At 43.1% G+C, this 25586-nt stretch overlaps 1 protein-coding gene across 4 annotated transcripts in view; it reads left to right on the top strand.

Annotated features, from left to right (window-relative positions):
* ARMC2 (armadillo repeat containing 2) overlaps positions 1-25586 on the top strand; it is a 106922-nt gene that overhangs the window by 39007 nt on the left and 42329 nt on the right. For all 4 annotated transcript variants that reach the window (XM_078385164.1, XM_072998078.2, XM_020801351.3 and 1 more), the window contains one exon: positions 4153-4373. In XM_078385164.1, coding sequence (XP_078241290.1) covers positions 4153-4373 — 221 coding nt within the window. The remainder of the gene's footprint in view (positions 1-4152; positions 4374-25586) is intronic.

Genomic DNA, 25586 nt, shown 5'->3' with positions numbered 1-25586 from the left:
ACAAGCACTTTGAATTGGGCCCGGGCAGCAACTGGTAGCCAATGTAATCTAAACAGAGCCAGCTAGATATGTCCCCTAGCGCCCCCACCACTCACCAGCCATGCAGCTCGATTCTGGACCAGTTGCAGTCACTGGATTATCTTCAAAGGCAGCCCCACATAGAGTGTATTGCAGTAATCTATACGAGATGTTACTAGTGCATGTGTAACTGTCATGAGACTCTGCTCGTCCAGGTAGGGCCGTAGCTGTTATAATTTCTGCAGCTGAAGGAAGGCGCCCCTGACCACAAAGTCCACCTGGGCTTCCAGAGTTAGACTGGGGTCCAAGAGCATTCCCAGGCTGTGGACCCTGTCCCTTAGTGGGGGTGTAACCCCATTCAGGGCAGGGAAATGGCCCTCCAGCCTGTCTGGCGAAGCAGCCACTAACAGCACTTCTGTCTTGTCTGGATTGAGTTTCAATTTAATAACCCTCATCCAGTCCATTATTAGGTCTAGACACGAGTTCAGCACAGAAACCACCTCACCTGGATTTGTGGAAAATGAGAGGTAGAGCTGAGTGTCATCAGCATATTGCTGACTCCTCAGCCCAAATCTCCTGATGACCTCTCCCAGCGGTTCCATGTAGATGTTAAACAGCATGGGGGACAGTATCGAGCCCTGAGGAACCCCATGACATAAATGCCATGGGACAGAGCAACTGTCCTCCAGCACGACCCTCTGGACACGGTCAGAGGGTTGGGAGTGGTGCCCCCAACTCCCAACCCAGCCAGCCTATCCAGAAGGACACCATGGTCAATGGTGTGGAAAGCTGCTGAGAGGGCCAGGAGTATCAACAGGGTCACACTCCCCCTGTCTCTCTCCTGGCAAAGATCATCGTACAGGACGACCAAGGCAGTCTCTGTACCAAAACCAGGCCTGAAACCTGATTGAAATGGATCAAGAAAATCCATTTCATCCAGCAGCGCCTGGAGTTGCCCAGCCACAACCCGCTCCAACATTTTGCCCAAATAAGGGATATTTGCCACTGGTCAGTAGTTAACCAGCAGCCTTGGGTCCAGGTTAGGCTTTTTTTAAGAGTGGATGAATTACTGCCTCTTTCAAGGTGGTAGGGACCACTCCCTCTCTCAAAGAGGCGTTCACGGCCTCCTGGACCCAGGTGTGAACCGCCCTGGCTGATCTTCCAATTAGCCAGGATGGGCAAGGGTCAAGCGGAGTGGTGGTAGAACGGACAGATCCAAGCACCCTGTCCACATCCTCAGGTCTCAAAAATTGAAACTCATCCATTAATACTTGACCTAAGCATGGCACACTGGACACATCCTCTGATAGTGCAGTAACGGTGGAGTCTAGCCCACTGCGAATCTGAGCAATTTCCCCTCAAAATGAATGGCAAACTCATCACAGCGAGCTGATGAGCAGTCCAGGATCTCCACTGGATGTCCCAGTTGAAGAAGATCTGCTGGACGACATTCTGAAGAAGCAATATGGTTGGAGAAATATTGCCATTTCACCAGCCGTATTGCCACGAAATAGGCCCAATAATGGGCTCTAAGTCGTGTTCGATCGGACTCCCAGCGGGATTTCCTCCACCTGTACTCCAGCCGTCTCCCCTCTCGCTTCATCGCCCGCAGTTCAGAAGTATACCAAGGAGCTGTCTGGGGTCGGCAAGCAGGGAGAGGGCGCTTAGATGCAATCGTGTCAACTGCCCGGGTCATCTCCTATTCCATAAGGTGACCTGAGCTTCGACAGGAACACCAACCATATCAGATGGATAATCCCCCAGATCATTCAGGAAACCATCCGGATCCATTAGTCTCCAGGGGCAGGTCATCTTAATAGATCTCCCACCCTTGCAGGGGGAAGAATAAGCTAGTAGACTAAGCTTGACCAGGAAGTGGTCTGACCATGACAGTGGGGCACAACCAGCTCCTTCACATCCAAACCACCATCTTTCAATCCCGTTGAAAAAACCAGGTCCAAGGTATGGCCCTTCTCATGTGTCGGGCCAATGACATATTGAGATAGCCCCATGATTGTCATGGCGGCCATGAAGTCCTGAGCCACCCCAGTCAAGGCAGCCTTTGCATGGATGTTGAGGTACTCTAGCACCAACAGCCTGGGAGTCCTCAACACCACATCCGAGACTACCTCCATCAGCTCAGGCAGGGTGAGTGGTACACCAACAGAATCCCCAATCTCTCTTGCAAGGCCAACACACAATACAGGCCCTCAAGACCTCCTCTCAAAGGGATAGGAAGCCTGGTCACGGAGATAGAACTCCTATAGATTATAACAGCTCCCCCTCCCCGGCCCTCTGAGTGACATTGGTGCTGGACCGAGTACCCAGGTGGACACAACTGGGAGAGGGGAATCCCACCCTCCTCTCCCACCCAGGTCTCAGTAATGCACACCAGGCCAGCACCCCCATCCAGAATTACATCATGGATGAGGGCAGTCTTATTTTGTTCTGACCTGACATTCATCAACAGCACCGTGTGGCTCGAGGGTTTGCTGATATGGTCACCTGATACCATCTTGTTGGGGGTAGGACTAGGAGGGGATAGATGTAAGCTATCTAACCTCTCTTCTCCCACGTGAGCATGTTCTACCCCCACCACCATTCCTTCCCCTACCTAGGACCACCTTAATGGCTGCCCCCTCCAATGCCCTGGCCCCTTCCTGTTGCCTCAAATCCACTGTGGGTCTCTATGTAACCTGATGGCAATTAATAATCACAATTTAAAAAAACCTTCCAAAGCCCCTTCTCTCCTCCGAGCCAGGCGGCTGATGTGGAGGATGGGGTGGGGCAGCCAGGGGCAGCAAGGGCCCAGTCCTGCAAGGCCGAGGGAGTCCAAGCCAAGTTTCCCCAGGAAGGCTGGCAACCGACAGCAACACAGCCACAGTGTCTCTCACCGAGTGCCTGAGGGACGGCAGATGATACAGAAGACTTCCCCAAAGGCGGAAATGCTGGTCCAGCATGAAAGTGAAAATGAAACTGTACTGTTAATGTGTAGGGGAAATAGGGATAGTCTTTTAAAAAAATTATTAATGCTAACAGGGTTTTCAGGCTGTGCTGTGGTTTTAGGATTCTTTTTCTGACTTCCCTCAATTGAATCAGAAGGAAAAAATTCTGTGAATTTCCCTAAACAGTTTGCACTGTGGTGCAGACCTGCAGCACCCACTGTCTAAGTACAGTATTCTGATCTTTAATTCTTCTGGACCTGAGGAGAAAGAAAGATTAAAATTTATCTCTCTCTCCCTTCCCTCATCCATCCCTTCAACTGTCTTGCTGCTAATGAACACCTTTCATCAGAAGTAAAAGTAAATGCCTCATTTTTTGGAACTAAACAGTTAGTTCAAATCTTGCATATGCATACTTCCAAATGTGATCCTCTTCAGAACACATTTGGCCGAGTTCCAAAGAAAGGCCATGCATGTGTGAGAGAAAAACATCTGCACAGCTCGTTTCGGCGGTCAAGACAAGCTGATTTTGTTAGAAACAAAACTAAACTGTTTCTTAATCTAAAATTGGGGATGGCTCTGATAGTTGGAGCCTAAAAATCCATTTTAAAAATATATAGTTTGCAGTGGTTTCCTCAGTATACATTCTGGTGTAGTAATAAAGTAAACTCTTGTTAACTGACTTCTAAAACCAGCAATATTTTAGAATCATTGGATGGCATCTAGGGCTGTGCTGAGATAAGGTTACTTACATAGAGGGGCTGCCACCCTTCTCATGGGGTCCCTTATGTTCCTCTTTCAGAGTCTCATTGAACAATCTGGAATGTGGAGTAGAATACTGAGTGCCAGGAATTGGGTTGATCAAGTAAAGATAGCTTTTTTGAATGGGAGTTCTGCTCTCAGAAACTTTGTTCAACTGTTTTTCTCCAACATGGCAACCTCTCATTCCCATATCTCAGGCCTTTCCTTGTGATTCCTTTTCTTTAGGCTTCCTTAGGCTGGCAGTGGGGCACTGGGTACTTCTGTGAAAAGAGGGAGATGTGGAGTTTCACCTTGCACAACTATTCTAGAATTCATATTGAACTGAGTATAACTTGGGTCACTTCATAGAAAAAGGCAGTGAACAGTTTTCTAAGGCTATAAGCAGAACTAGCACTAGACAGAAACATTAACATCTTAATCTTCTCTGTAGATTCTCTGCTTGAAATTCTGAGAGTTGAAGATGTGCAAGCAAACATTGAAGCCTTTCTGTATTGTGTGGGTGCTGTAAAATTCATTTCTGGAAACAAAAGGCTCATTAATGAGATGTCCAGCAAGGGAAGTGTTGAGATACTGCTGCAACTTACGAGACACATTAATGAAATTAATGAAAGTGATCCTCTGTTCTCCAGCTCAGGACATCTCTTAGTCCAGGTCAGACTAAAGTTTTTATTTCAACAAAATGAAATAGAGGACCAATCTGAATCCCACTAAAGTAATTCTAAATGTCTTTAGGCAACTTTATTTAAATGATACTAATGTTGGTGAACAAAATGGTTGTGATTTCAGAGACAGGTACCGGTACTTACAGTACATTTCTAATCAGTTCCTTTTGGTTTGTGCCTTCTGTACTCAGGAATTAATTTCAAAAATGCATAAAAAGGTACAGTACTCTGCTAAATAACATGAAATATCTGTTCAGTAAGCAGGGTTATACTTTTTAAAACAATTTCCTGTTACGTAGGAAGATAAACTTTTTTTCTGAATTAAGCTATAATTCGATAACTGTCATTTATTTAACTTACTACATTTAGGATGTAGTTAGTAAACCACAGTTCCCTCATTTTATGGCCAGCTTAAGACATACATGCTCTGGCTTAAACTGAGTATCTTACCTACATGCGCTGTCTTAACCACTTCTTCCTCCCCCCCCCCTTTCTTAGCACAGAGTAATTGCTGGTTAGTCCAAAGTGAGAAGGTGTGGGTGCTGGAACAGTTGAAAAAGTTACTTTTCTGGATTAGAACTCTCAGAATACTCCTGCAGCCATGCTGGACATAGTTTTCTCAAACTGTAGTTCAAAACATTTATATTTTCCACGCTCTGGTTATCATGCTTGTAGCAAATTAGGATTTTTAAAGCCATGAACAAAAGTAAGTTGAAGATTATGCTCTCTTCTGATCCTGATATTTATAGGTTCCCAGTTCTGAATGGAAAACCAGTATCTTTTTAAGTGTGATACCTCCAGAAGGGAGGAGTGAGTGAGCATATGTTCCTGGAAGTGTGCATATTTCGTTTTATTAAACCAAGAAAATCTAAATCCACACTGAATCCATGTCCGGTTTGCAAGTATGGGTTAGTTAAAAGTATAAGCAGAAGCTTTCATTGCCTTCATGTGTATAAAGAAAGAAGAGAGGAGAAAGTGGAATGTGTGAATCTAAGGCTTGCTGTGGCTTGTATGTGGTTCTTAACTTTTTTGAAAGAAACGCCCCTTGAGCCATTGAGGAACTTACCATCGCCCCCCTCCCCACAGCCCCACGGCAGCAGTGCGGCTGCAGTGTGGCACTGCTGCAGGAAGGGGGACGATAACTTTCTCAATGACATTGGCTGACAGCATCAGCTGCTCTAGATCTGGCAGCACGGGGAGGGAAACTATGATAACTTCCTCAATGGTGGCTGTGGTGGTGCGGCGGCTCTATCGCCCCCCTTCTGTTCCCCCCACGTCGCCCCTTTTCGTTCCATGGCCCACTGAAAAACGAAATTGCCCCTGGGGGAGCGATATCGCCCAGGTTAAGAACCACTGGTTTAGATTATTGCCTGCACCAGGCCTTAGTGTGGAGCCTAGCTCTGCAAAAGTTTTTACCTCTACTTAGGTGAATAATAGTAGAAAATTACCCAAAGGAATTTCATAAAGAAGTATTAAAAGGAAAGGAAAAACAAGAAATCTATTTCATAAGATCCATGAGATCACAGTAGAAATTAAATGAACAGTAGAGATGTTGAAAGATCAACAAGGGGATACATTTGATCATGATAAAACAAAGAGAAGATGGAAATAATATATTGAACAACTGTACAAAAGAACTGTTGCAATGACAGATTTTTTTTTCAAAGAAGACTCTTTGGAGGAAGAATGTGCAATTTTAGACAGCAAAATGCAATCTGTGCTCAAAGCAAGAAGGCAAAGTGTCAGGAGCAAGAAGTAGAGTAGAGAAAAATGTGGTCTGTGGGATGTATTCAGTCCCCTTGAGGTATTTTTAAAAAGTGGCCTATTATTTTAAAATGGCCTATTTTAACTTTTTCAAAAAAAAGTCCTAGGAACTGGAATTTTCTGCTCCTGGGCCTTCCCTATGGGGCTCCCCCACTCCATGCCCACAAAACAAACTTCCATCTGGGCACTTCCTCTTTTTTATTTCTTCCTTTCAAAAATCACCATTTTAGGCCATTTCTGTGCCTGATGCAGATGTGACTTTGACCCTAAGCTGTCAGACTTTGTCCACCCTTGCAAAAGAACTACTTCATGCTGTTGGGACCGAATCAAATCTTAACAAGAATATTCCAACAAATACAGAAAACGAAACAATGGCTCACAGACTGGAAATGCTGAATATGCATTCCAGTCACAAAGAAAAGAGATGTCAAAAAAGAGTAGCAACTATTCGTCCATCACATTCATTGTCTTGAATGCATAACATTCTCCTAAGAGCATAGCTATGTCAGCAAAAGAAACTTCTGAGCCTTTTATATGCAGCCCAAGCCCCAATTCCAGACTCTTCCATGCTGACAGCCGAATAAGCCTTGTTCTTCTCCACAGCACTGGGAAGGCAAAGACAATTTCTTGCCTCCCTCCTTCATCTGAACTAATTTCTCTAATTAGTACTGTATCAGACTGGATTTGAAGGCTCTTCTCACGTGCTAAGATGCAGGCATTTCCCGTTCTTGTTGCTGGACAAAAATTTTACTGTTGGATCAATGACCCATTTCCCTAGAACTCAGGCCTGATTCTTAGACGGATCCTAAACCCTGTATTTCCTCATTTCTAAGTTTAACAAAGCTGGATTTAGAAAGGAGGAGGCCCTAGAGATTGTATTGCAAATATTATTTGACTATTGGAGCATACCAAAACATTTCAGAAGAAAATAATGGTTTGTGCCTTCTTGATTGCAGTAAAGCTTATACCCAATGTGATATAAAGGATGAACTAGGACTTAAGAAACGTGAAATTGAAGTTAAAATACACATCACAGGATGTGTGTGGAAATGGTAAAACTACTCCTTAAATAAAAACTAGAAATGGGAGTATTCATATATGAATATGAATATCCCACCACAGGTGCAGATAATGAAGGTTCTGCCCCCTAGGGCCAGACTGACCACCGACGAGGCTGCCGCGAGCTCCGCAGTGCCTTCTTATCTCTCCATTGCTCATGATGGATTAGCCTCAATTGAATAGATCAGGAAAAGGCGTGGATCTGTTTATGAGAAATAGATGTGGCTGGAAAAGAGCATACTGTTAGGTTAGAATATGGAAAAACAGAACGATTTCCAGTGGGAAAAAGCATAGGACAAGAGTGTTTTCACTCTCCTTACCTGTTCATTCTCTATGCAGATATAATACTGTACTATAGAGAGTTAGTATGTACAGATATATATTACAGGTATATAATATAGGGAAAGCTGGACTATATTCACATAAAGGAGGAGTGAAAATTGGAGGACGAAATTGGAAGTAAGAAAATGGAGGAGAGTCTTGGAAGGGTAGCTATGAAGTAACTTGTCTCACAGGAAACCACGGTAAAGACTGTTCAGAGTATTATATTCCCAAATGCGGTGCATTTGTGTGAAAGTTGAATAATGAGGAAAACTGACTGGAAAAATTGATTTATATGAGATGTGCTGGAGGAGACTTTTGTGGTTACCATGAACTGACAGAAAGACACAAGTGAATTTGAGATCAAATCAAGCTTTCACTCTGGCTAGAAGCTAAAATAAATAAACATGACTAAACAGAGGCTATTGTACTTAGGCCATATCATGATAACCCAAGAATTGCAAAAGACAATAGTACTATGAAAAGTGGAAATTAGAAATCAGAAAGACTGAATGTGAGATGGATTGATTCAGTAGAGGAAACCATGACCTCCAGTTTGCAAGACCTGACCAGAGCTGTTAATGATAGAACCTTTTGCAGGTCTCTCATTCATAGGGTTTCCACAAGAAATGAATTGACAAAATAAAGACTGCCACCGATCAAGCATTTCCTTGAGGACTATATCCATTATGCAGCTATCTTTCTTTTTCTTCCCTTCCCCCCTCTAAAAACATTCTGAAATATTGTGTGTGTGTTTAGTCGTTTAGTCGTGTCCGACTCTTCGTGACCCCATGGACCAGAGCACGCCAGGCCCTCCTGTCTTCTACTGCCTCCCGGAGTTGTGTCAGGTTCATGTTGGTTGCTTCGCAGACACTGTCCAGCCATCTCATCCTCGGTCGTCCCCTTCTCCTCTTGCCGTCACACTTTCCCAACATCAAGGTCTTTTCCAGGGAGTCTTTTCTTCTCATTAGATGGCCAAAGTACTGGAGCCTCAGCTTCAGGATCTGTCCTTCCAGTGAGCACTCAGGGTTGATTTCCTTTAGAACTGATGGTTTGTTCTCCTTGCAGTCCAGGGGATTCTCAAGAGCCTCCTCCAGCACCACAATTCAAAGGCATCAATTCTTCGGCGGTCTGCTTTCTTTATGGTCCAGCTCTCACTTCCATACATCACGACAGGAAAAACCATAGCTTTGACTATTCGGACTTTTGTTGGCAAGGTGATGTCTCTGCTTTTCAAGATGCTGTCCAGATTTGTCATCGCTTTCCTCCCAAGAAGAAGGCGCCTTTTAATTTCAGGGCTGCTGTCTCCATCTGCAGTGATCATGGAGCCCAGGAAGATAAAATTTGACACTGCCTCCATATCTTCCCCTTCTATTTCCCAGGAGGTGATGGGACCAGTGGCCATGATCTTAGTTTTTTTGATGTTGAGTTTCAGACCGTTTTTTGCACTCTCCTCTTTCACTCTCATTACAAGGTTCTTTAATTCCTCCTCACTTTCTGCCATCAGAGTGGTATCATCTGCATATCGGAGGTTGTTGATATTTCTTCCGGCAATCTTAATTCCGGCTTGGGTTTCTTCCAGTCCAGCCTTCCGCATGATGTATTCTGCATATAAGTTAAATAAGCTGGGGGACAATATACAGCCTTGCCGTACTCCTTTCCCAATTTTGAACCACTCAGTTGTTCCATGACCAGTTCTAACTGTTGCTTCCTGTCCCACATATAGGTTTCTCAGGAGACAGATAAAGTGGTCAGGCACTCCCATTTCTTTAAGAACTTGCCATAGTTTGCTGTGGTCCACACAGTCAAAGGCTTTCGCATAGTCAATGAAGCAGAAGTAGATATTTTTCTGGAACTCTCTGGCTTTCTCCATAATCCAGCGCAAGTTAGCAATTTGGTCTCGAGTTCCTCTGCCTCTTCGGAATCCAGCTTGTACTTCTGGGAGTTCTCGGTCCACATACTGCTGAAGCCTACCTTGGAGGATTTTGAGCATAACCTTGCTAGCGTGTGAAATGAGTGCAATTGTACGGTAGTTGGAGCATTCTTTGGCACTGCCTTTCTTTGGGATTGGGATGTAGACTGATCTTTTCCAATCCTCTGGCCACTGTTGAGTTTTCCAAACTTGCTGGCATATTGAATGTAGCACCTTAACAGCATCATCTTTCAAGATTTTAAATAGTTCAACTGGAATGCCATCACCTCCACTGGCCTTGTTGTTAGCCAGGCTTTCTGAGGCCCACTTGACTTCGCTCTCCAGGATGTCTGGCTCAAGGTCAGCAACTACATTGTCTGGGTTGTCCGGGATATCCACATCTTTCTGATATAATTCCTCCGTGTATTCTTGCCACCTCGTCTTGACGTCTTCTGCTTCTGTTAGGTCCCTCCCATTTTTGTCTTTTATCATGTTCATCTTTGCGCAAAATGTTCCTCTAATATGTCCAATTTTCCTGAACAGATCTCTGGTCTTTCCTTTTCTGTTATCTTCCTCTATTTCTTTGCATTGTTCATTTAAGAAGGCCCTCTTGTCTCTCCTTGCTATTCTTTGGAAGTCTGCATTCAAGTTTCTGTAACTTTCCCTATCTCCCTTGCATTTTGCTTCCCTTCTCCTCTCTGCTATTTCTAAGGCCTCGTTGGACAGCCACTTTGCTTTCTTGCATTTCCTTTTCTTTGGGATGGTTTTCGTTGCTGCCTCCTGGACAATGTTACGAGCCTCTATCCAAAGTTCTTCAGGCACTCTGTCCACCAAATCTAGTTCCTTAAATCTGTTCTTTACTTCCACTGTGTATTCATAAGGGATTTGGTTTAGATTATACCTGAGTGGCCCAGTGGTTTTTCCTAATCTCTTCAGTCTAAGCTTGAATTTTGCTATGAGAAGCTGATGATCAGAACCGCAGTCAGCTCCAGGTCTTGTTTTTGCTGACTGTATAGAGCTTCTCCATCTTTGGCTGCAGAGAATATAATCAATCTGATTTCGATATTGCCCATCTGGTGATTTCCATGTATAGAGTCGCCTCTTGTGTTGTTGGAAAAGAGTGTTTGTGATGACCAGCTTATTCTCTTGACAAAACTCTATTAGCCTTTGTCCTGCTTCGTTCTGAACTCCAAGGCCAAACTTCCCTGTTGTTCCTTTTATCTCTTGGCTCCCTACTTTAGCATTCCAGTCCCCTAGAATGAGAAGAACATCTTTCTTTGGTGTCAGTTCTAGAAGGTGTTGTAGATCTTCATAGAATTGTTCAATTTCAGTCTCCTCAGCAATGCTGGTTGGTGCATAAACTTGGATTATTGTGATGTTGAATGGTCTGCCTTGGATTCGTATTGACATCATTCTATCATTTTTGAGATTGTATCCCATTACAGCTTTTCCCACTCTTTTGTTGACTATGACGGCTACTCCATTCCTTCTACGGGATTCTTGTCCACAATAGTAGATATGATAATCATCTGAGCTGAATTCGCCCATTCCTGTCCATTTTAGTTCACTGATGCCCAGGATGTCGATGTTTATTCTTGCCATCTCCTGTTTGACCACCTCCAGCTTCCCAGTGTTCATAGATCTTACATTCCAGGTTCCTATGCAGTATTTTTCTTTGCAGCATTGGATTTTCCTTTCACTTTCAGGCACGTCCACAGCTGAGCGTCCTTTCGGCTTTGGCCCAACCACTTCATTAGCTCTGGAGCTACTTGTACTTGTCCTCCGCTCTTCCTCAGTAGCATGTTGGACGCCTTCCGACCTGAGGGGCCCATCTTCCAGCGTCATATCTTTTAGCCTTTTGTTTCTGATCATGGGGCGTTCTTGGCAAAGATACTGGAGTGGCTTGCCATTTCCTACTCCAGGTGGATTGCGTTTAGTCGGTGTTACATAACAGCACTGATGTTACCTGTCTGTCATGGGTTTGGAGGGAAAGTTCCATCCTATGGGGAGTGGAAGGCGGGACATCAGGAGGAGGGGCTGTACTGTATAAATATGTGATGCCTGTGTGGTGAGAGGGAGACTGAGACACTGAGAGACACTGGGTTGTGACGAAGCAGCAGCTGGGAAGAAGAAGCTGTTGTGGGAGTCTGTGTGTCAGACAGGGTACTTCTGTGTGTCAGAGTACCAACCTGATAGGTTCAGGTGTCTGTGGGTTAGCCAGAGCTGATAGGTTCAGGGTCTGTGCTTCAAGTTAAGGGTTCTAGGTGAACCAAACTGTATGCATGTGTATGAGTGAGAATAAGCCACGTTACTTTATCCTATTCACCTGATTGTTTATTTTTCCCTGTGTGTATTTAAAATAAACCTTATTCTTTTTATTGTTTGAAAAATCCATCCCTGGTCTGTGTGACTTCTTAAAGGGAATGGTTGGTGGCAGCTTAGTGTAACTGTGTGGCAGATCCCAGTAGGTCTGGGTTTGTCACATTGATTGGTGTCCAGCGTGTGGGATACGACTGGTCCAGTTGTCCAGCGGTCCAGCAAAGCCTTGGCAAGTGTGCCCAGAGCAAGGGGGGTCTAGTCAGGGACAGTCTGAGGCGCGTAGGTAATCTTCTAGGTGTACCTCACGGGGAGGTGCGCTAGTGGAAGAACGTGCCAATTGGGGAGACTTAGATTAAGGTGCTCTGAGGCAGCCTAGTTTTGGCGGGAAAAAGCTGAGGCAAAACTGCGTAGCAACAGCGAGCTAGCTTGCCAGCTGAGAGGCCCAGCAGAGGGGGGTAGGCTCTGACTCGATACTGTTGCAAGTCTAGTGCTGAAGAACAGCAGCAATCTCTAGGGAGAGCTGGTTCTGAGGCAAGAAGGAAAAAAGTGGTCGTTTTATTTTGAGGCTTGATTTTTAAAGCAGCCTGTTCTGAGGGGGGATTATGCCCTTGACTCGAAGCCAGATGGCCGAAATGAGTGAAGTGAAAGACCCCCAGATTGACCAAGGTTCTGAGGATGAATTTGGCTCAGTGCAGGGTGACAGCACAGGAGAGCAGAACCCAGAACTCAGAAAATTGCTCATAGCCCAGCAGCATGAACTGAGGATGAGGCAATTGGAAAAAGAAGAAAGATTAGAGAGGGAGAGAATGGAAATGGAGAGGGAATTGCAGAGAGAGAAAATGGCGTTTGAATTAAAAAAATTGGAACTGATGAACCAGAACAATAATAACAATAGGGATTCTGAGGGAGGCCAACTGTCTAAAGCTGACCTGAAGAAATTCCCTGTGTACCACAAGGGAGATTGTCCCGAGGTGTTCTTTTCCTTAGTGGAAAGAGCGTTTGTGGACTTCGCAGTGAGGGAAACTGAGAAGATGACCATCATGCGGTCTTTAATCAGTGGTAGCCTGGCTGAGGTTTATGCCGAGATGCCTGAGGAACTGATGAAAGATTTTGCAGAGTTTAAAAAACTGGTGTTTGCCAGACATGGGATAAATGCAGAGCAGCTGAGACAAAGATTCAGGTCCCTCACAAAAAAACCAGAACAGACTTTTACCCAAGTGGGGGCCCAATTGGTGAGGCTGCTTGAGAAATGGCTATCGCAGGAAGGGACAGAGACCTATGAGCAGCTTAAAGATTTGATAGCACTGGAACAGTTCTATTCAGTCCTGCATGGGGAATTGAAATTCCAGGTGAGGGAAAGGAAACCGAAATCTGTGGCAGCAGCTGCAGAGATCGCAGATTTTATTTCCCAAATAAGAAAGCCCTTGGGTGAGGGGAAATCTGTAGGTAAACCCAAAGAGACCTACAGCAAGTACTCTCAGGGACCAGGGAAAAGCCAGCAAGGGGGAGGGGCCCATGGTGAAGGGAAGCCCTCAGACATGAAACTAAGACCTCAGATTTTGGAGGGAAAACCAAAACAAGATGAGAGAGAATCAAAATACACCAGAAAATGCTATTTCTGTCAGGGAAAGGGTCATCTAATCTCAGAGTGTGAGAAATTAAAGCAGCTAAAAGGAATGGTGCCTCAGAATTCTAGTGGGACCAAGCCAAAAGCTGTGTTCTGTGTCCAGAAAGAGCAAGGCTCAGTGTCACAGAGGGAGCCTGTTGCCATGGCTACTCAGTCTGGAACAGCTACCTCTGCTGATCAGGCTGAGGAAAATGGTCCTCTTGTGGAGGTAAAGCGCTGCTTGCTGGTAAAAACAGATTCTCAGTTGTTTGAGACAGCAGGGGTGGACGTAGGAATACTTGACCGTCAGTATAGGGGGCTGCGGGACACTTGTTCCCAGGTAACCCTATGCCATCCAGATATCATCCCTAGGGAGTTTATAATCCCAAATGAGAGCATGAAGGTGGCAGGGATTGAGGGGCAGGTAATCTCTCTGCCAGTAGCTGAGGTACCTGTCAACTTTCAAGGCTGGAGGGGAGTTTGGAGGCTAGCGATTTCATCGACTCTGCCAGCAGCCGTGCTCGTGGGAAATGACCTGGCTGAACATGTGAAACGGGTGCTAGTGATTACACGCTCACAAGCCACCACAGGGACAGTTCAGGGGGGTAATGATGAGCCAGAGACGGAAGCAGAGGGGAGTTCAGAAGCTGTGGTGGAAACCTTAACCACAGACAGCAGATTTGGACAGGAGCAAAAGGCAGACGCCACTCTCCAGAAGTGTTTTGAACAGGTGACTGACGCCCAGCTAACACCTGAAACCCCAGTGAGATTTCTGGAGAAAAAGGGGATTTTATATAGAGAGACCCTGAGGGATATCTCAAAAGGGGGAGATGGGATCAGAAGTCAGCTGGTGGTACCTGAAAAGTATCGCCCCATGATCTTACAAAGGGGTCACTCTGACATGTTTGCTGCACACTTAGGGGTGAACAAAACACAGCAGAGAATCACACAGAATTTCTACTGGCCTGACATAGGGAAGCAGATCAGGGAGTTCTGTAAACAATGTGATGTGTGTCAAAGGCAGGGGAATAACCGCGACAGGACCAAAGCAAAGTTGTGCCCTTTGCCTGTGATTGACACTCCGTTCAAATGCATAGGGGTGGATATTGTGGGACCTTTGCCCAAGGCCACAAAGAGGGGGAACAGGTTCATTCTAACCATTGTGGACCATGCCACAAGGTATCCTGAAGCCATACCCTTGACTAACATTGAAACTAACACAGTGGCCGATGCTTTGGTGGGGTATATGTCCAGGATGGGATTTGCCTCAGAGATAATCACAGATTTGGGCGCATCGTTCACATCAAAGCTCATGAAACGCTTATGGCAAATCTGTGGAATTAAGCACAAGGAAACCACTGCCTATCATCCGGAAAGTAATGGGTTAACTGAGAAGTTCAATGGGACTCTAATGCGCATGATTAGGGCTTACTTGGCAGAGAATCCAAACAATTGGGATCAGAAGCTGCAATCCCTTTTGTTTGCTTATCGATCAGTGCCACAAGCCAGTACCGGGTTCAGTCCATTTGAACTTTTATTTGGGAGAAGGGTGAAAGGGCCCCTTGATTTGATCAAACAAAATTGGGAGCAGATCACCCAGGATGACCCACAAGACGTTGTGACTTACATAGACACCTTGATGAATGACCTAAAGCGAAATCTAGAGCTGGCAGCAGAAAACCTGCAAGCTCAGAAGGTCAGACAGAAAACATGGTATGACCACAAAGCTAGAGAGAGGCACTTTGACCCAGGGGAGGAGGTGCTTTGGCTTAGGCCCTTGACAGGTCTCAAAGTCAACCTAGGGAATTGTTCATTGCAATTCAGTGAATAAGTTGTTACAGGATCAGGATTTAGTCAAAGCAGCATGTAACAAAGGAACACAGCTGGGATAATTGAGGCAGCTGTGTGACAACCAATTTGATTGGTTCATCCAAGAATAAAACTAGCCAAGCTTACAGACACAAACTGTTGGGTAGTTTGGGTAGTTGGGTAGTTTGGGTGGTTGGTTGGTTGTTGTGTTGCTGGTGATCTTGTTGCTGAGAACTGTATATTCTGCATCGCTGGATGAAGACTTGCCATATTGCAAGGAGAAGATCCTGGGAGAAGACTATCTCTGTGGTGAGAGGAGAAGACTTCGTGGATGCAGGACTATTTATAGTGGTAACAATATTTAGTTACTGAAACTGTAAATTTACCATTGCTAACTGAAGAACTACTGTGTATGACCAGGACTGTATAAAGACCAAGAGAAGCTGTATTTACCCTGTATATATGGACTTTATTGTAAATAATACTTTCAACACTACAACAGTGTCTGTTTGGTTTCATCTCTGAGCAGTTCACTTCACCATTACGCCCCCTGGCGTAGTCTGGTAACGCAGCACCTCTGTCAATTGGTTATGGGCCCAGGCAGCGCACCAGACTGCATCCAGGTATAAATTTAAGAAGTTATTGAAGAAACTGCTGACCAGAGAGAGCCTAGTAGTGTGGCTACAGTCTGTGGTAAAGATGGCCAACGAAATGTCTATGGCTGGACTGTGCATAAAAAAGTTGAATGGGGAGAATTATGCAACTTGGCAGCAGAAGGTTCAGTTGCTACTACAAAAGGAAGCATTGTGGGACATTGTAGAAAATCCCCCAGCAGTCCTAAATGAGAGGAAAAAGAAACTAAATGCAAAAGCTCTGGCTATTATTGGGTTAACTCTAGAAGACCGTCTTCTTATCCACCTGAGAGGCCAAAACTCAGCAAAGAAGGCATGGGAGGATTTAAGGAGACTCTTCGTAAGAGATAACGTTGGAAGCCAGATTCAAATTGCTAGAAAACTTTTCCGAACTAGACTGAAAGCTGGAGGGTGTATGCTTCAACATTTAGAAGCAATAAAGTCAATGTTGATGGACTTACGAGAAAAGAACATCACATTTACAGAAATACAAGAAGCATTTATTATCCTGTCTTCATTAGATGAGTCATATGATCAGCTGGTGACCAATTTAGAAATTCTTCCTCAAGCAGAGCTAACAGTAATTAATATAACAGGCAAACTTTTGGAAGAAGAACAAAAGAGAAAAGATAACAAACAGCTCCGAGACTCCAAACTCACTAATCAACGTGATAAGCTGAAGGAAAGTGAGGAGGAGGGGGACACAGCTGCAAGCATTCATTCTGGAAAACGCTGTTTTTCCTGTGGCTCAAGAAAACATCTGATGAAAGACTGTAAATTTAAGAAAGGAAAAGAAAAACAAACCAGACGCAAGAGAGAAACACTAAACCTGACTGAGGAGATTTATAACTCTGAACAGGGAGAAGAGTGGATTGTCGACTCTGGAGCAACTGCCAGCATGTGTAAGAACAAACAGCTAATATTTAACTACCAACCTGTATCCAACCAACAAGTATGCTTAGCAAATGGTGTTAGTGCTAAGGTACTGGGAAAAGGTAAAGTGAAATTGCCTTATATTGCTAGACCAATAGATGTTTTACATGTTCCAAATTTGAAGCATAATTTACTTTCTGTGAGTTCATTAGCAAAGAATGGGTTTGTTAGCACTTTCTATGAGGAGAAATGTGTAATAACTAGCAAGAACAATGAAAAGTTGAATTGCTATGCTAGAAACAATTTATATAGACTAAACTGTACTAAGGCTAATAATGTCTATGAAAACAAATGTATACACAAAGATTGTATTCATTTATGGCATCAAAGGCTAGGACATGCAAATTACAAAACATTGAGAAAAACAATTGAAAACTCAGTAGGAGTTAATTTAAAACAATGCAATGAATATGTGAATTGTCAAGCTTGCCAATTAGCCAAAAGTAAGAAAGCTCCTATAATGAAACATAGTGATGTACAAGTGAAAAATATATTAGATTTGGTGTCAGTTGATGTAATTGGACCCAAAAGTGCATCATTAGGAGGAGCCAGATACATTCTTTCTATCCAAGACCAAAAGTCCAGGTTTGGATACTGCTATCTCATGAAGGATAAAAGTGCAGTACATGTAGAGTTTGAAAAATGGCTCAAATTTGTAGAGCGCAAAACAGGAAAGAAGGTTAAAGTGGTACAAACTGACAATGGAACAGAGTTTACAAATGCCAAATTTCAAGCAATATTAAAGAAAAATGGTATTACTCACAGGAGAGCCGCTCCCTATACACCTACTCAGAATGCCTTTATTGAAAGAAGGGGCCAAACTCTGCAGAATATGGCTGAGGCAATGATTAGGGGGAGTAATCTATCAGAGAAATATTGGGGTGAAGCTACACTTTGTGCGAATTTTTATATTAATATTCTTTGGCACAGTGGAATAAACAACATACCCTACACAGTTTGGACTGGGAGAAAACCAAATTTAAAATTTTTACACGTATTTGGATCTCCTGCATGGGTTCACATCCCAAAAGAAATAGGGAGAAAAGGAGAGAAGAAAGCCAGGTTGATGTATTTCCTTGGATACCAACAAAATAGGAGAGCATTTAGGTTTGGGTTGCCAAATACCAACAAACTTGTGATAAGTAGCAGTGCTTCATTCAATGAGCACAGTAACTGGGACAAAATATGTAAACCCCCAGAAACAATAATTAAGTTGCCTGAAAGGAATGAATGTAGTGAAGATAGTGGAGAGGATAGTGACTCTCAAACAGAGCAAGAAATTAAAAGAGAGGTAGAACCTGAGGAAATGCAATCTGACAAAGAAATTCCATCCAACTCAGAAAGGAAGGAAACTCTCGAGGAGGACAGAGAATTACCTAGGAGGTCTAGCAGAGAGAGAAAAACTCCTGACAGGTACAAGCCTGAGACCTATTATTGTCTCAATGTGGCTGAGCCAGAGACATATAATGACATATGTAATATGCCTGAGCAGGAACAAATAAAATGGAAAGAGGCAATGGATAAGGAGTTAAATTCATTAAAACAACTGAAGGTTTATGAGGAGGTGAAACTGCCTGAAAAATCAAAAGTAATTGGTTCCAGATGGGTATTTAAAAGGAAGGTGGATGCCGATGGTAATGTGAGGTATAGAGCAAGGTTAGTGGCAAAAGGGTATGCACAAACTTCAAACGACTATGATCAAGTTTTTGCACCGGCTCTAAGACCAGAGACATTGAGATTTGCTTTAACCTATGCAGCCAAGCATAATCTCATGACCAGGCATGTTGATATAGAAACAGCCTATTTATATGCTGACCTGAAACACACAATTTATATGGAAATACCACCAGGAATTGAAAGTGAAGGTAAATGCTGGATATTGAAAAAAAGTCTATATGGTCTCAGACAAAGTGGCCATGAATGGAACCAACATTTAACTAAAACTTTAAAGGATAATGGTTTTGTGCAAGGAAAGGCTGACCCTTGTTTATTTATAAATGATAAGACACAAGCTATAGTGTTAGTATTTGTGGATGATTTAGCTATATTCACCAAAGATAAGAAAGAGGCTGAAGAAGTAATCCAAATGTTAAAGAAACACTACAAGTTGAGAGATTTGGGAGAAATAAGTAACTACTTGGGAGTAGAAATAGAGAGAAGTGAGAAAGGATTTAAAATAGCCCAAAAGAGCAAAATATTAAAACTCCTAAAACAATATAAGATGGAGGATTGTAAAGGTGCAGCAACTCCTATGAACATAGAGTTCGAGAAAGAAGATATGAATGGCCCGGAATGTGATATTGATGTATATAGATCACTGATAGGCAGCTTACTATATTTGAGCAGATGGTCAAGGCCAGACATCTCTATAGCTGTAAACCTGCTATCTAGGAATGTAAGCAAGCCGAATGAAAGGCACTGGCAATCAGCAAAAAGAGTACTAAGGTATTTAAAGGAGGCACAAAATAAAAAGCTAAATTTAGAACCAGTGGGAGAACTGGCTATTACTGCTTATGCCGATGCTAATTATGGGAGTGATTTAACAACCCGAAGATCAACATCAGGCATGACTGTACATTTGGGAGGAAGTTTGATAAGCTGGAAGACAGCTAGACAGAAATTTATATCGTTGTCTTCTGCCGAATCTGAGTATGCAGCATTATCTGAATTGTGTACAGATCTAGTTTTCTATAAACAATTGGCACAAGATCTGGGTGTGAATATAAAAACACAAATAAAGGTTTTTGAAGATAATCAAGCTGTCATACAAATGGCAAACTCACCAAATGTAAGAAGCAGATCTAAACACACAGATATCAGGTACCAAAATGTTAAGCAAAGTATAGAGAATGGTTTAATAGAACTGGTATACTGTGGAACAGAAAATAATAAAGCTGATTGTTTGACAAAAGTACTGGGGCCAACCAAACATAATAAAGCATGTGAAATGTTGGGAATGATATAATGTATATGAATGTAAAAAAAGGAACTCTGTATATGTTCAAGGCAATGTACTATGTAAGATAAATATGTTACAGAATTGCTATAAACAATTGGAGGAGATTGACAGGTCTCAAAGTCAACCTAGGGAATTGTTCATTGCAATTCAGTGAATAAGTTGTTACAGGATCAGGATTTAGTCAAAGCAGCATGTAACAAAGGAACACAGCTGGGATAATTGAGGCAGCTGTGTGACAACCAATTTGATTGGTTCATCCAAGAATAAAACTAGCCAAGCTTACAGACACAAACTGTTGGGTAGTTTGGGTAGTTGGGTAGTTTGGGTGGTTGGTTGGTTGTTGTGTTGCTGGTGATCTTGTTGCTGAGAACTGTATATTCTGCATCGCTGGATGAAGACTTGCCATATTGCAAGGAGAAGATCCTGGGAGAAGACTATCTCTGTGGTGAGAGGAGAAGACTTCGTGGATGCAGGACTATTTATAGTGGTAACAATATTTAGTTACTGAAACTGTAAATTTACCATTGCTAACTGAAGAACTACTGTGTATGACCAGGACTGTATAAAGACCAAGAGAAGCTGTATTTACCCTGTATATATGGACTTTATTGTAAATAATACTTTCAACACTACAACAGTGTCTGTTTGGTTTCATCTCTGAGCAGTTCACTTCACCATTACGCCCCCTGGCGTAGTCTGGTAACGCAGCACCTCTGTCAGCCCTGCAGAGAGAATAAACTGCAGCTCAAATGGGCAGGACCATATAGGGTCATTTCCAAGATGTCAGACCTGAACTACCTAATAGAGCAGGAGGAGAACCAAGCAAGGAGGGTGGTTCATGTGAATGCCCTAAAACCCTACTACCGAGGGGAACAGAGGGTTTTATTCGCGATAAAAGCAGCTGAGAGTGAGGAAGCTGAATTACCCTTCTGGGAGGGTAGAGGGGAAGTAAAATACAACCCAGAGGAGGTAAAGATCAGTCCTGCACTCACCCAAGACCAGCAGCAAGAACTAAAAATGCTGCTCAGTAAATATCAACAGGTGTTTTCCAACAAGCCGGGGATAGTGAAGGGAGTGATGCATCGGATCCACACAGGGGATGCACCCCCGCAGGCAGTATCCCCATACCGAGTAACGGGACCCTATAGGGACAAGGTGCGGAAGGAGCTGGACGAGATGCTTAGGGAGAACATAATCGTCCCCTCTTCTAGTCCTTGGTCCTCTCCGATAGTCCTTGTGGACAAGCCTGATGGGAGCATTAGGTTTTGCGTTGATTACAGGAAATTAAACCGTGTAACCACTCCTGATGCCTACCCAATGCCCAGGCTAGACAACCTGATTGAAACCATAGGGGGTTGTCGGTTCATCTCATCATTGGACCTGGTAAAGGGATATTGGCAATTAAGAATTGATCCCAGGGATCAAGAAAAGACTGCCTTTTGCAGCCCTTTTGGTCTCTATGAGTTTCGAGTCCTGAGCTTTGGTCTCAGAAATGCACCAGCCACATTCCAAAGGCTGATGGACCAGACCTTGGCAGGGCTCAGTGACTTTACAGTGGCCTACATTGACGACATAGGGATCTTCAGTAATACCTGGGAAGATCACCTGATACACCTGGAGTTAGTGCTGCAGAGGTTAAGTGCAGCAGGGCTAACAGTAAAGGCCAGCAAGTGTCAGCTGGGTAGCCCAGAAATAAAATACTTGGGTCACATGGTAGGGGGAGGAATGATAAAACCCCTGGAGGCCAAAATAGAAGCTGTTTGTGATTGGCCTAGACCCAACACCAAGAAAAAAGTCAAATCATTTCTTGGGTTGGTGGGCTACTACAGGAAGTTCATCCCGAGGTTTAGCGAGATTGCGGCTCCGCTGACCGATCTGACGAGGAAGACGGCTGATGACCGCATCCCGTGGACCAGCGACTGTGAGGCGGCGTTCCAGAGGTTGAAGGAGGCGTTAATCAACTATCCAGTCCTGCGGGCTCCAGACTTCGACCGGGAGTTCATCATCTACACCGATGCGTCTAACAGCGGGGTAGGAGCAGTTCTGTGCCAGGAGGATGAGAATGGTGACCAGCATCCAGTGTCCTACCTGAGTAGGAAACTTCAAAAAGGTGAGAGACATTTGGCAACCGTGGAGAAGGAGTGTTTGGCCATAGTCTACGCGATCCAGAAGGCCAAGCCTTACATCTGGGGAAGACATTTTGTTCTGTGTACTGACCATTCACCATTGCAATGGTTAAAGACAATGAAAACCCACAATAGCAAACTTATGAGGTGGGCTTTAAACCTACAGGACTATGACTTTGAAGTGAAGGTGGTCAGAGGGTCAGTGAACTGTGTTGCTGACGCCTTATCAAGAAGACCTGAAGAATGAAGACGGCGAAAGAACATGGACTATGTGTATATATTGATGACAAAAAGTAAAATGTACCTGGTTTTGAATTTGGTTTGTATGAATAAAGGTAAATGGATGTAATGTTAATGGTAAATGTTTAAATGCATAATTGCTATGGTTAACTTAGAGTGTAAGGATAAGTAAGTATTATATGGTATGTATAACTGTTTTTGTGTATTTTATTCAGGTTGTTTTTTGGTGAAAAGCACGTTAGCTTTCCCCCTACAAAACAACTTATAAAGAGGGGAGGTGTTACATAACAGCACTGATGTTACCTGTCTGTCATGGGTTTGGAGGGAAAGTTCCATCCTATGGGGAGTGGAAGGCGGGACATCAGGAGGAGGGGCTGTACTGTATAAATATGTGATGCCTGTGTGGTGAGAGGGAGACTGAGACACTGAGAGACACTGGGTTGTGACGAAGCAGCAGCTGGGAAGAAGAAGCTGTTGTGGGAGTCTGTGTGTCAGACAGGGTACTTCTGTGTGTCAGAGTACCAACCTGATAGGTTCAGGTGTCTGTGGGTTAGCCAGAGCTGATAGGTTCAGGGTCTGTGCTTCAAGTTAAGGGTTCTAGGTGAACCAAACTGTATGCATGTGTATGAGTGAGAATAAGCCACGTTACTTTATCCTATTCACCTGATTGTTTATTTTTCCCTGTGTGTATTTAAAATAAACCTTATTCTTTTTATTGTTTGAAAAATCCATCCCTGGTCTGTGTGACTTCTTAAAGGGAATGGTTGGTGGCAGCTTAGTGTAACTGTGTGGCAGATCCCAGTAGGTCTGGGTTTGTCACAGTCGGAACTCTCCACTATGTCCTGTCCGTCTTGGGTGTCCCTGCACGGCATAGCCCATAGTTTCTCTGAGTTACTCAAGCCCCTTCGCCACGACAAGGCAGCAATCCATGAAGAAGTCTGAAATATTACTGCCCACATAATTTTTAATGGCAGTATTAATGCCATACAGTTAAGATAGTTTTAAAAATGGAAGAGTTGCTCATAAAATATTTAGAATCATTTTTTGGCTTCCAGTAATGTAGATGGTCTTATTCCAAAGATGAAGATGGTCTTATTCCAAAGATGAAAGACTGTGTGTTGACTAGTATTACTGTGTGGCATGGAGATGCTGAATCAAACCATTATTATTAGTTGTGACACCTTGATTTTGCTTTCAGTATCAGAGAGCAGCAATGACTGACTGATACTGCTATGCTTAGTCTGAACGTGGTTCTGGCACTGGTTTAGTTAGTTATTGAATTCATTTCAAACTTTTATACAGTGCCATTCCCCTGAGATTTCAAGGTGATTTACAAAAATCAATTGGTTTATAAATTGACTGCACAAATTTGTTACCAGTGTAGCGGCTTGAACCAACAATGTTGTCTCAGTTCAGTCTTCTGAATTTGCCTGGCTGTTGAATCAGATAATGTCCTAGTTTATGGAAAAATTAATATAATATAATTGACCATTTAACTTATAGAAAACTATATTGTTCTTTGTGGATTGAAAGCATAATATTCATAACGGGTTCCCTCATTGTTTACCATTGGCACAAATTTTCTGATGTATAGAATGATACATGTAAATGGCCTTTGTACTCATCTACTAAAAAACATTCCCATGCCATTACTGATTTTCTAATATACAAGTGTTAGAGCATCAGTCTTCATGTGGCCGTGACTTTCTTAGGGTCCATCTAGATGATTTCCTTGTGTGTATATGTCTATGGAGGGGGGCAGAATGGTGCTCTAATTCCAAGTAGTTTTAGTATTGCCATTGTTTGTTTGTTTGTTTTGCCATGGTTGCAACTCCAGCCGCACAGATTCTGCTGATCTGTTTCAGTTAGTGATAGTTGGCATTAGAATTTGAACAGCCCCTGTGAACTGCAGGCATCAGTCATAGTGATTCAGGATGCCTCCGGTGGATAATATACGGTAGGTAGCTGAAAAGAAAACAGAAGACCAGAGGCAAATCAGTACTATGAGTTTCAGGCAATGACAAGTAGGCACTGATTTGCATTGTGTTTATATATATATATACAGTGGTGCCTCGCTTAACAATTTTAATTGGTTCAAAAAAAATGTCGCTATGGGAAAACAACACTAAGCAAAACACGGTTTCCCATTGAAATGCATTGAAAACTGGATAATCCGTTCCAATGGGAACGGATTGCTGTCCTTAAGCGAAAATCGCCATAGGAAACATCGCTAAGCGAAACACGGTTCCCCAATTGAAATGCATTGAAACTTATTCAATGCATCTCAATGGGGGGAAAATTACAACAAATTTAAAAAGAGTCAGAACAAAGTCAAATTAGTTTAACAAAGGGTTTATTAAGTGCACTTATGATTTCAAGCATTCTAAACATTTTTAAACATATAAAAACAGCCAACATGAGGCTGTCAAAACCATCGTTAAGTGAAACAGGGGGACCCAAACTGTCATCGCTATATGAAGCATGGTCCCAAACATCGCTATGCGAATATCGCCCATAGGAAACATTGTCAAACGGAGCGCAAGATCGCTCAGAAAAAGTCATCGCTAAGCGAATTCGTCGTTAAATGAAGCGCTCGTTAAGCGAGGCACCACTGTATATATATATGTGTGTGTGTGTGTGTGTATGCATGCACCTGGGTATGCATGCATTCATGTATACATACTTATTTTTCTATCTGTATACCTTACGGAACAATAAATAGTTAAGATAGATTTGGATAATTATAATCACTAGGTTCCTACAGGAAAATAGTGGTACTTTGATAACAGAAAGTAAAAAGCAGGAGTTTCATTCTTCTAAATGCTCTTTCCCCTTATGAGAACTTGCCTCAGGGAAAGGGGGGGAGCAAGAAAGAAATGGAATCACTGTCTTTTCACCCTATTGTATTATTTAAGAAGCACAAGTGAGCTAGCAAAGAGGCAATTTTCAAAGAAGATTAGAAATGTGATAGAGAATAAGTGAAGCAAAGAAATACAAGATGTAATAATAGTGGATGAGGAGACTCTTGTGCCATTATGGATGATGATGAAACATGAAATTTGGTACTTGATTACAGTATTGGCAAAAGTGCAACAGAGAGGACACTTTTAAATGTTTCTTATGTTACACCCTAGAAAAGTAATACAAAAATTCTGAAAATTATTAATAATTTTCTAACTAAAGTAATCCCCATTTTGCTGTGTTGTACTTTGTATTACTTTCCTTGTAGCAAGTGTGCTGTTGAGAGTAATTCTTGTGATAAACTCACCAGCATTATTGTTAAAGTTGTTAACTGTATTCATGACACCTGTGTGTGAGAAGCAGAAGGGAGGAGGTTTGGATATTTGGTCTGTATCTGGAAAGTGGGCCTTAGAAAGCCTGCCTAACAACAAGGCCAGTGGAGGTGATGGCATTCCAGTTGAACTACTGTATTTAAAATCTTAAAAGATGATGCTGTTAAGGTACTACATTCAATATGCCAGCAAGTTTGGAAAACTCAGCAGTGGCCAGAGGATTGGAAAA

The sequence above is a fragment of the Pogona vitticeps genome, chromosome 1 (assembly GCF_051106095.1).
Source record: "Pogona vitticeps strain Pit_001003342236 chromosome 1, PviZW2.1, whole genome shotgun sequence".
Classification (NCBI taxonomy): Eukaryota; Metazoa; Chordata; class Lepidosauria; order Squamata; family Agamidae; genus Pogona; species Pogona vitticeps.
Note: the sequence above shows the minus strand (reverse complement) of the source record. Positions and strands in the feature narration are given on the sequence as shown.